The following is an 11,420-nucleotide window of genomic DNA, read 5'->3' on the forward strand; positions in this document are numbered from 1 at the left end:
ACTGAAAACATTGTTAATCTATATATATATATATATATATATATATATATATATATTTTCGCATTTTACCTAGGAAACAAAATGCGGTGCGTTATCATATGCAAGAGTCATGCACCGTACGCTTCTTCAGCGTCCCCATAATGCATCGCACGGCGTCTGTGTGCGATTAAAGGACAGGCTACGTCACCGAGACTCGTACCCAGACGCCAAAATGAGAAGAAACTAAGAAGGAATAATGGAAACATAATTAATGCGCGGGTTGCCTGTGACAGCGTGCCTAATTAATCGTCACAGGCAACCCGCGCATTAATTATGTTTGCCTTATTCCTTCTTAGCGAAGCTCTTTCTCTACTTCCCCAGTTTGCTCCTAAGATTTGATTAGCTCCGAAAGTATCAATTTCTCCCTCATTTAATTCAGATGTGATCTTTCCCTTCCGACTGCGAAATTTTCCTTTTTTTAACCTTCCTTATTCCATGTTTAGCTGCTTGTTTCTCTTCACTACTCAAGTCCCACGTTTCATTGTCCTACTGACTCTCATTTTCACTCGATTTCGTTGATTCAGATGTGTCGCTGGATTCAAAATAATCCGAATTATCTGAATCTTCACAAGAACCGCCGTTTTGAAGAACAGGCGCCAAAATATGCAAAATCTTAACTCTTTTCTGATTGCCCAATACTCTTATCCCCTGCGTTGATTAGCTAGCTCTTGCGGGATCGTTGTTTCTAAAAATAGCGTGATAACCAAATTGGCAGTTTCAAATCTACAAAACAAGAGTGACGCCCCTATTTATGAGTCCCTGATTACTATCTAATATATCAAAACCTTGCATTCTGTAACGAAGATCCAGGCGCGTACCCAGGATTGACTTAGGGGGGGTCATAAGTATCATATGGAAAAACATAGTATTTGAAGATTTTCTAATAAGGCATTACCCACTTTTTGGCCGCCAAGGGGGGTGCGCTCGCACCTTGCCCACCCCCTGTGTACGCGTCTGAGATCCACCCACATTTAAAATTTCGGTAGAATGCGGAGACTCTCGTTATCTTACATGAGAGGGAGAGTAAACCACTCATATTATCTAAACATCCGTGATAGGAAAGGAGTGGAGATTTACTTATAATTATTTAATATTTCAATATTATCAATGATGATGTCATTTTGCATACAACAGTTTGAAAAGTCCGTGCAAATGACAATTTTCGAAAAGCAGTTCGATGGCCGAGAAATAAGTGAGATATAAGTATATTGAATGGGCAATATATGTTTTTTTTTCATTTTCTTCGCAATACATACAGTTACCCGTCGTACCTTTCGGTCGTTCAACTGCCATCATTTACCATTGTAAATGATTAACGTATCGACTATATAGACAAAAAACAAACAAGTATAGTACATTTTACCCTTCGTACAGAGTCATAAGAAGTGTGAAACAAATGAAGTGTTAAATAAATCCATAAATCATATATTTCAGCGCATTTCAAGTACCATAGAGGAATCATTTTGGGGCCGCCACCACTAATTTTGCAAATATCGGGGGAAGATTTTAAATGAATTTTTCAGTTCTTCACTTTGACAGCACGCTAAAGCGACGGGATTATGTGAAATTCAACATAAATGAAAACTAATTATCGAGGAATAAACTTGGCTGGTATTTCTTTTCTTTAGATCCTTTTTTATATTTTTAGCACTTGTTTTATGGAGGTACAGAAAAAGGTTTATTTAAAAGGAAATTTAACAAGCCAACGGGTTTAGATAAATAAAAAATTCAAATTCACTCAGGTGGCATATAAAAGTCTGTCAAGTGGAGATAAATGTTTATTAGGTTTTCTTGGCGTGACAGAACGGCAATCATTTTTAAACTTTTCAACAAATGTTTTCATTTTAGATATTTTTTTAGCATCCTTAAACGTTTTAAAATGATATGTATTTTATTGGGCTTGTACTTTGTTTTCGTCTCAATCAAATGCGCGCAATTATTTATTCTTAAGATGTCCCGCGAAAGTTTAGAACAACCAGCTGGTAGAGAAACTTATAGTCTAAAGGCAATCTATCAAGATCTCCCTTTTACAGCCGGCCAATCAGGAGCTAGCTACCCTGTGGTAAGAAGAGTTATTATTAGCCGTCATTGGTCAATAATTGTCTTTAGCAAAATTTCCTTACATTCACCTTTACCTGAACAAAATAAATCCGATCAACAAGTTTAGAAATTTCACCAATTTTTCATTGATGGAATATTATTTTTTTGGGGAAGTTTGGTGTTTGCTCTAGATTTTTAACTGTTTTAGTTAAAGAACTAAAAGTATTTATCAAGCCTGATAACCTCATTTATGGAAATAGTTTATGGAAATTGGTAATTTGAGCTCATCAAGTACGAGCAGCAGTTGTAGAATGTACTAGCAAGGAGAGAAAAGAGATGGGCTGCTTAAAAAAAAAAACACTGCGGCGCAAATAAATAAAAGATGAAGAAGAAAGAATAAGCAAGACGTCGAAACCGCCAGGAGCAAGAAAAACCTGAAAAGAGGATTAAAACACATCAAAACTCACTTTATTTCTTTTAAATTCATTGTAATATTTTTGCTCATTCAACTCATTTTTTTCTGGCCAATATTATCAGTTTTAAAGCAGTTAAGGAAAGTCGACCAGCCACTCTTCTGTTACTGTCTGCATTTGCAAAGAAAACTAAGTAATCATTAGGAATATGTCCGATACTTTAATCACGACGATAATATTTATTCAAAAAAAGTATATCAGTTACTTTGCTTGTACTAACCAATGTAAAAGGCTGTTTTGCGTGTGGTGTTCTTGTTTGTGCGGGAACGCAAAGCTGGCGTAATTGGTCTTCTTCAAATCTGATGATCTTTTTGTGTTAAATAATAAAAATATTAAATATTAAATAATTATAAAAATATTCTAATAAGAACTCAACGCTACACGTCCATGGAAAAGTTATTCGAAAGTTTAGGCAGCGGGACGTGTCCTCTTCATTTGTCCTTTTTCCATTATTGGTCTTGCCTGTCGCTTTTACAAAATCTTGCTTATTGACCGCTTTACAACTGGTTAATAATTAATAAAACTTACTGTTAAGAAAGAATGTCTCTCAAGATTGACATAAATTTTTAATTATTATCTTTTGCTCATAAGGATATTCGCTTTTGATAAGGTGCATTATACAGAAAGTGACTCTCGTAATCAGTTTAAGTTTACCCAAAGATGCATTTATCTGAGTTTCCCGCGATTTTCGTTTTCCTTTGCCTCTTTTCATCGGCTTTTTCACAGTCCAGCGATGGAACCTATTCGACCTATTTGGCAACCGAACATGGCAAACGATCCGTCGCCAAGTTATTAAAGTCTGTACAAGTTGTGGACGACTTTGCGTGTGTTCGGGAGTGTACTCGCGCCGAGGGATCGTGCACATCCGTGAATTTCTACAAAGACAGAGACTCTGATGGCAAGCACCTTTGCGAGTTACTCACGGACGACAAGAAACAATGTAAAGGTGATACCAACCTGATAAAAGATGCCGAAGTCGACTTTATCAGAGTCAAACAACATCCGCCCTTGGTAAGTCACTTATGATCTTGTCGTTTTTTCATTGTTTCGATAACGGTTTTTCGAGCAACATAGGGATTTTTCGACACACCTTTGGTTTATGACTACACCGAAATCGACAGAAATCCCTGTTTGACGGCTCCATTGATGTTTTGGGATGCGTGGGTTGAGGGGTTTGTCGCATTTCTCTTAGTTTCTTTAGTTTTGTTACTTAAAATAAGTAAATGAAATACTAGGTAATTCTATATATTAAAATAAACTCCCCCAAATCAGCCTATTGAAATGGATTCTTTCTCACACTTTGTATTTTGCTAAGCTGACAAAATACTTGCTGACAGAGATCTTTAAAGCTTGGCCTTATTATCTTATTTTTCCTTTTCAGCTTCCGTCTTGTGCTGAGATCCAATCAGAACACTGCGATCTCACTAGCGGCATATTCCCCATCGCCCTCACCCCCTGTCATCCCCTCGACGTCTACTGCGACCTGGGCACTAGCGGAGGAGGCTGGACTGTCATCCAGAGGCGCGTGGACGGCTCGGTAGATTTCTACCGAGGCTGGGACAAGTACAAGCGGGGGTTTGGTGACAAGGAGGGAGAGTTCTGGCTTGGCCTGGATAATATCCACGCTCTGACGTCACAGAGGCGGTACCGTGTGCGCTTTGACTTGGAGGACTTCGAGGGGAACACCCGCTACGCCGAGTACGATGACTTTAGAGTTGGTGATGAGGCGGCAAAGTACCAACTTGTTTCAATTGGTACATACTCAGGTGAGAACCATAAACATTCAACATATTATTATTGAATTCTCCTGCTAATATGAACGGTTGCAGAGACTTGAAAGTCAAGAAGAGCGTGTCCCTGTGTGCTGTATCTTAAACGTTCATGCTTGCTCCTCCTTCGTCAGTGTTTTGTTTTTCACCGTTTAGAATGATCTGAAAGCCTTGTGGTACAGTTGGCAGAGGGTGGCTCATTTGGCCCCGTGCCATCTACCACGCGTATCCTGATTTGATTCCCTTCACTTTATCGCCCTCGCTTGATCTTGGAGCTGCATCTTGGATGTTTATGATTTATATGTTTAATTTACATAAACATTCATTTTGATTGAAAAAGAGATGGGGACGCTACATTTTTTCTTTCATGAATAAAAAATATTCCAGAATATGCCAGTATTATATGCCATATCTTTTTAGGGTTTTGAAATATATTTTGGCGGATAAGGGTAGTACCCCTCCCCCCCCCTTCTGCTTTCCCCTTTTCCCCCACGTCTGAATAATGTTAATGTTAATGATTTGCAGGGAGTCAGGTTATCTCACACCACAGGCAGCCCAAGTTCAGTATAATAAATTGGGCTGTCTGTATTCACACCTCTAAGAAAAACACCAAACTGTTCTTGTCCCCTTTGCACTCTCTTGCAGTTGAGTAATAACGCACCGCATTTGGTTTCCTAGGTACAGCTGGTGATAGTCTCACCTATCACAAAGGCAGTTATTTCTCGACGCGAGATCGCGATAACGACGCGTTCCGTGATTCTTGCGCATTACAACATGAAAGTGCATGGTGGTTTAAATCATGCGTTCAAAGCCATCTGAACGGCCTTTACCACGTGACCTCATCTAACGCGGTAACTTCACAGGGGATAATCTGGAGACACTGGCATGGTTATAGATACTCACTCAAGAAATCAGAAATCAAAGTGCGACCTTATTAGGAACCGACCATTTGATATTTGACGGGGAGGTAACAGTTTTTTTTCTTTTTTATTTCTCGTAACCCGAGTGTCAGGCCTTTATTTTGTTTCCTATGAAGTATCTTCCTCCAATTTTAGGAAAACAAATTAAATCGTATGAAACTCAGGCTATTTATTTCGAGGTTGGTCACTTGATTTTTTTTTTCTTGAAATTTTCCTGTCCTTAGCCGATTTTTTTCTAGAGATCATGGCCTGCTTATCATTATTTATTCATTTTATTTCTTTTAGGGTGGGGTATCTCGTTACTGAACCGTCGATACCATATGGTCTGTCCCTTAAAACCCACTAACCGGCATGCTTGGTAATTGTTTTCTGTTTTAAAAACCAAAAATCAAAAATATAACCTTCGGTGCATTAAATTGGGTTTTTGATAATTAAATCACAGAAACCAACTTCCATCTGCTTAAATAAATGTAATATAGAGGTGCTTTGTTATACATTTCTCTTTGTGCGCATTTGTCATTGTGCGCAACGGAGATTTCACTCTTTAAGTTTTAGTTTTAGGCTTTTAGGGTGTACATGTTTTGTAGACTTTTGGTCTTACATCAGTCAGGTTGTTAACACTGAGCCCAGTACAGGTTGCCACATTGAGAAATATTGTCAGCGTCTTAACAGATACCCCCCCCCCCCCCCCAGTGTCACTGGAGAGGGGGGTGGCATGTCACCCTGCAGGAAGAAAAACAAAACCTGTCAAAGGGCGGATGAGCTCCGTGCGATCCAACGGCCAACATGAACTTTTGGGCAGGGGACGCCCATTAGCCTAGTATTGGCAAGTTCCCTAAGAGAAGGAAACTCTGAAGTAAAACCGCTTTGCTACAGTTTTTGTGTCTTTACGTAAATCCAAATCAAGAAAAGATAATGACCAATCCATAAAAAGATTTCATTTCAAGCAATATCAAAGAAATACTTATCTAAGTTCAAAAAGAGAAAATCTTTGTTTACTATTGTTACTTGAAAATCTTGAAGGAATCCGCATAACATCCTAAAAAAAGCCCAACATGGCCGTAGAGTGCTTGAATTAGAATCGTATTATCAACGAAGCCAAGACACTCTCTTGGTCGCTTACAGCTGACGGACCACATCCCAAATGGGCGTGGCCAAGGGGGAACTAAAATGTACCTGCCCCCCCCTCTCTTCCATTTTAGGATACAATGATTGAATGTCACACGGTGAATATAATCAAACTTGTCCAGTCTTGATGAAAGTAGCCGAGACCCTCCTCTTCCTCAAGTTAGGCCACGCCCTTGACCCCCTTGACCCAGAGCACGGGCTGCGACAGAGAGTTCTATTGATGGCTTTATTGATGTACTGTATATACTGTATATAAATCAAGAAAGGGAACTTAGAAAAAAAAAGTAAAACTAAGACTAGGGAAAATCCTTTGGAGCACATAATGTATTCAAATTTAATCTTAAATCCATCGTGTATCCATGAAAATTCCAAACAGTTGTTTAAATCCATCGTGTACCCACTTTTAGGAGATGACCCAATAATAATCTATGTGTAATCTATTGGATATATATGAGCACCACTTAAATACTAAACAGGGAAATGTTAAAAAAGAAAACTTCACCCGCAAACTAGGTTTCGGTTTGAAATTGAGGTTTTCAAGGCTTGCATTTCTAACATTTTATTAGATATAATAATTTGCATTACAAAATTCGGATAATATAGTACAGAAGATTTGCTAATTACTTTTAGAACTTCCTTGTAGGAACACTTTGATAAAGTGATCAGCGATAGAATATATATGTTTATATATATGAGTGGTGATTTGCTGATAACTTTTAGAACTATTGCATAAATGAGTAGTAATAGAATAAGAGTGGAGATTTGCTAACGACTTATAGAACTTTCATGTAGGAGCACTATAATATAAATGATAACATTTACTGCACGTAAAAACTGTAAATAAATGAAAAATGAATGCACAATAAAAAAACCTTTTATTGCCTCTTGCTGTCTTTGCAAGATCATTTTTGTTAAGGGGCACCCCTGTTTTACGTTTTCTTTTTACCCAATGGTTTAACAATAATTGCGGTATCTATATATTTCTTCAATTTATAATCCCTTAATTAATAACTAAATGCGTTATCTCGTCTTTCGTTTTTTTAAATTTTTATTGGACATTTATTCAAAATTCTGCTTTGTGGTCCTGCGTTTATATTGATTAATAATATTTATTATCTGCTCCTGTGAACGTATCTTTACCGATATTTGCGCGAAAGAGTACATACTTAGGAATTATAAACCGAAATAAGAAACAAAATCAAGCGACAATTGTAATCTAGAACTCTAATATGATATGATGCACGAGACCCTGTAATGTAGAATGTCAGTTTATTGTCTTCTTTTAAAACTAACTTTTTCTAAGGCGTACCGTAGCCTATGTAGTCTATGGTCTTGGGAGGCTCACGAGGCAAAGCGTACGGTTTTTACCATAGATTCTCATATGACCGCGCAAAGCTGGAGAGAGGTCAACAAGTTCGGGGTTCCTTTTTCTGGCCTTGAGGTGGGGGGATGAGTCACACCATCATCGACCACAGGAAACCCAAACGGCACAGAAAAGATGCCAGAATGCTAAAATAGGGATATTTATTGCAAACTTTTGGCGAGCTTAGTTTGAACTTACTGAGTATTCTGGGGTTTCATCACCACACAATACTGGCGTCAGCTGCAAATTCTTAATTTATGATTTAGTTCTTTTAAAATCCATTATCCTGTGAGGCTTTTGCCTTATTTGTGAAAACAATGTAAAGAGTTGGGGGAGGTCTGATGACCATAATTGGATAGCTACTGCGAGCTCATCAAGTACGCGCAGCAGTTGTATGTGGATTCTCTCAGGATAACGGAGTGGGACTATGTACTAGCAAGGCGGTGAACTCAAAAGACATTGGCTGTTAAATATCAACACAAAAACTAAACATATCAAACATATTCCCCACGGATAGTGTCCTTCGTTTGCATTGCCTTATATGGGCATTGATGCCCATATTTAATAGAGCTAATGTTTACCTGCTCCCTGATCTCCATAAAACATGGTGAAAAATGCTGATTCCTTTCAATTTGAGACTCGAGGCAAAAATGTGTCAAAAAAACTTTATCGCTTGGTCAAATCTTTATCACACAAGCCTTGAAAAGCCCTTAGACCCAGGCCTCCAAGAGAGGAGATTTTAATTATTTTCTCCTTGTTTAACAAACTCTTTGACAAAATTTGTTATTGACAGCTTGATAACTGATCAATACTAGAAAAGACGCATTGTATACTTTGTAGAAAAAGGGCTTTTTTGTTACATTTAGTTATGAATTTTTAATTCTTTACTTCTACTGATAAAGTTATTCAGTTTTTATTGAGTGCAGAGCGGCTCTCTAAAGCAGTCTTTCCGATATGAAGTCATTAACGTTTACCGCAACTTTCGTTTTCCTTTGCCTCTTTCGAATGGCTTTTTCTCAGTCCAACGATGGAACCCATTCTAACTATTTAGCAACCGAACATGACAAACGATCCGTCACCAAGTTGTTAAAGTCTGTAAAAGTTGTGGACGACTTTGCGTGTGTTCGGGAGTGTACTCGCGCCGAGGAATCGTGCACATCAGTGAATTTCTACAAAGACAGGGACTCTAATGGCAAGCACCTTTGCGAGTTACTCACGGACGACAAGAAACAATGTAAAGGTGATACCAACCTGGTAAAAGATGATGAAGTCCACTTTATCACAGTCAAACAACAACCGCCCTTGGTAAGTCACTTATGATCTTGTCGTTTTTTCATTGTTTCGATAACGGTTTTTCGAGCAACATAGGGATTTTTCAGCACACCGTTTGGTTTGTGCCTACACCGAAATCCCTGTTTGACGGCTCCATCAATGTTTTGGGATGCGTGGGTTGAGAGGTTTGTCGGATTTCTCTTAGTTTCTTTAGTTTTGTTACTAAAAATAAGTAAATGAAATACTAGATAATTCTATATATTAAAATAAACTCCCCCAAATCAGCATATTGAAATAGATTCTTTCTCACACTTGGTATTTTGCTAAGCTGACAAAATACTGGCTGACAGATATCTTTAAAGCTTGGCCTTATTATCTTATTTTTCCTTTTCTGCTTCCGTCTTGTGCTGAGATCCAATCAGAACACCTTGCTCACACCAGCGGCATATTCCCCATCGCCCTCACTCCATGTCATCCCCTCGACGTCTATTGCGACCTGGGCACTAGCGGAGGAGGCTGGACTGTCATCCAGAGGCGCGTGGACGGCTCGGTGGATTTCTACCGAGGCTGGGACGAGTACAAGCGGGGGTTTGGTAACAAGGAGGGAGAGTTCTGGCTGGGGCTGGATAATATCCACGCTATGACGTCACAGAGGCGGTACCGTGTGCGCTTTGACTTGGAGGACTTCGGGGGGAACACCCGCTACGCCGAGTACGATGACTTTAGAGTTGGTGATGAGGCGGCGAAGTACCAGCTTGTTTCAATTGGTACATACTCAGGTGAGAACTATAAACATTCAACATATTATTATTATTTCCTGCTAATATGAACGAGCAGAGACTTGAAAGTCAAGGGGAGCGTATTCCCGTTGTGCTGTATCTTAAACGTTCATGCTTGCTTTCGTCTTCATGCTTGCACCGCCTTCGTCAGTGTTTTGCTTTTCACCGTTTAGAATGATCTGAAAGCCTTGTTGTACAGTTGGCAGAGGGTGGCTCATTTGGCCCCGTGCCATCTACCACGCGTATCCTGATTTGAATCCCTTCACTTTATCGCCCTCGCTTGATCTTGGAGCTGCATCTTGGATGTTTATGATTTATATTTTTACTTTACATAAACATAAATTTTGATTGGAAAAGAGATCGGGACGCTAAATAATATATTTCATGAATAAAGAATATTCCAGAATATGCCAGTATCCTATGCCATATCTTTTTAAGGTTTTGAAATATTTTTGTAAAAGACCAGTTACCATGGTGATATGGCAATGGCATCAATGCGTTCGCAAATTAATCTTATGACCTCTAACTAGTTTGATGCTAAAGTTATTTTGCCGCATGAGGGTAATACCCCCCCTTTCTGCTTTCCCCTTTTTCCCTCACGTCTGAATAATTTTAATGAGATGCGGGGAGTCAGGATATTTCACACCACAGGCAGCCCAAGTTCAGTATAATAAATTGGGCTGCCTGTATTCACACCTCTGAGAAAAACCCCAAACTGTTCTTTTCCCCTTTGCACTCTCTTGCAGTTGAGTAATAACGCACCGCATTTGGTTTCCTAGGTACAGCTGGTGATAGTCTCGCCTATCACAGAGGCGGTTATTTCTCGACGCCAGATCGCGACAACGACGTGAAGGATAGTGAATCTTGCGCAGTAAGATTTGAAGGTGCATGGTGGTTTAAATCATGCTTTTTTAGCCATCTTAACTGCCGTTATCACGTGACCCCATTTAACAAGTTGACTGCACATGGAATCATTTGGTTCCACTGGCTTATTGATAGATACTCACTCATGAAATCAGAAATCAAAGTGCGACCTTATTAGGAACCGACCATTTGATAACTAACGGGGAGGTAACAGATTTTTGTTTCTTTTTTTTTTATTATTATTATTATTTATTTCGTAACCCGAGTGTCAAGGCTTTATTTTGTTTTCTTTGAAGTATTTCCCTCCAATTTTAGAAAACTAAAATCGCCTGATACTCGGGCTATGTGTTTCGAGGTTAGTCACTTGATGTTTTTTTTTTCTATTCTATGTCTTTAGGCGTTTTTTTTTATAGATCAAGGCCTGCTTATGATTATTTATTGATTTCATTTCTTTTTTAGGGTGGGGTATCTCGTTAGTGAAGCGTCGATACCATATGGTCTGTCCCTTAAAATCCACTAACCCGGCATGCTTGGTAATTGTTTTCTGTTTTAAAAACCAAAATTCCTATTTTTCAAAAATATAACTTTCGGTGCATTAAATGGGATTTTAATAATTTAATCACAGACACCAATTTCCTTCTGCTTAGTGGCCTTGGTTGATAAATGTAAAATAGAGGTGATATTTTTATTTACTTTGTTATACTATTCTCTTTTATTGTGTTCTTCTACACAGCCGTATCTCAACGGAGATTTCACTGTTTAACCATATTCAG

The 11,420-nt window shown here is 38.7% G+C and overlaps 2 protein-coding genes across 3 annotated transcripts; both read left to right on the forward strand.

Annotated features, from left to right (window-relative positions):
• The first annotated feature begins 3,178 nt into the window (after window positions 1–3,178).
• On the forward strand, window positions 3,179–5,624 carry LOC5516205 (microfibril-associated glycoprotein 4). Its single transcript, XM_001636285.3, has 3 exons — window positions 3,179–3,563; window positions 3,934–4,318; window positions 5,000–5,624. The coding sequence occupies exons 1-3, from the start codon at window positions 3,213–3,215 to the stop codon at window positions 5,257–5,259; spliced, it is 996 nt and encodes a 331-aa protein (XP_001636335.3). The 5' UTR covers window positions 3,179–3,212; the 3' UTR covers window positions 5,260–5,624.
• A 2,740-nt stretch (window positions 5,625–8,364) lies between these two features.
• Window positions 8,365–11,335, forward strand: LOC5516241 (microfibril-associated glycoprotein 4). 2 transcript variants are annotated; one of them, XM_032386017.2, is made up of 4 exons: window positions 8,365–9,037; window positions 9,417–9,783; window positions 10,563–10,667; window positions 11,107–11,335. In XM_032386017.2, exons 1-4 carry the CDS (start codon window positions 8,687–8,689, stop codon window positions 11,229–11,231), a joined length of 948 nt encoding a protein of 315 aa, XP_032241908.1. In that variant the 5' UTR covers window positions 8,365–8,686; the 3' UTR covers window positions 11,232–11,335. The 2 variants fall into 2 exon arrangements, with proteins under 2 accessions (XP_032241908.1, XP_001636334.2); XM_001636284.3 differs by having other exon boundaries at window positions 10,563–11,335.
• Window positions 11,336–11,420: the final 85 nt, after the last annotated feature.

The sequence above is a fragment of the Nematostella vectensis genome, chromosome 8, assembly GCF_932526225.1.
Source record: "Nematostella vectensis chromosome 8, jaNemVect1.1, whole genome shotgun sequence".
Lineage (NCBI taxonomy): Eukaryota > Metazoa > Cnidaria > Anthozoa > Actiniaria > Edwardsiidae > Nematostella > Nematostella vectensis.

Excerpts from the sequence above, each read along its gene's own strand:
- LOC5516241 (XM_001636284.3), top strand. The coding sequence starts at position 8,687 with ATGAAGTCATTAACGTTTACCGCAACTTTCGTTTTCCTTTGCCTCTTT. Across the intron at positions 9,038-9,416 it reads TCAAACAACAACCGCCCTTG|ATCCAATCAGAACACCTTGC; the intron begins GTAAGTCACTTA and ends TCTTGTGCTGAG. Across the intron at positions 9,784-10,562 it reads TTCAATTGGTACATACTCAG|GTACAGCTGGTGATAGTCTC; the intron begins GTGAGAACTATA and ends TTGGTTTCCTAG.
- LOC5516205 (XM_001636285.3), top strand. The coding sequence starts at position 3,213 with ATGCATTTATCTGAGTTTCCCGCGATTTTCGTTTTCCTTTGCCTCTTT. Across the intron at positions 3,564-3,933 it reads TCAAACAACATCCGCCCTTG|CTTCCGTCTTGTGCTGAGAT; the intron begins GTAAGTCACTTA and ends TTTCCTTTTCAG. Across the intron at positions 4,319-4,999 it reads TTCAATTGGTACATACTCAG|GTACAGCTGGTGATAGTCTC; the intron begins GTGAGAACCATA and ends TTGGTTTCCTAG.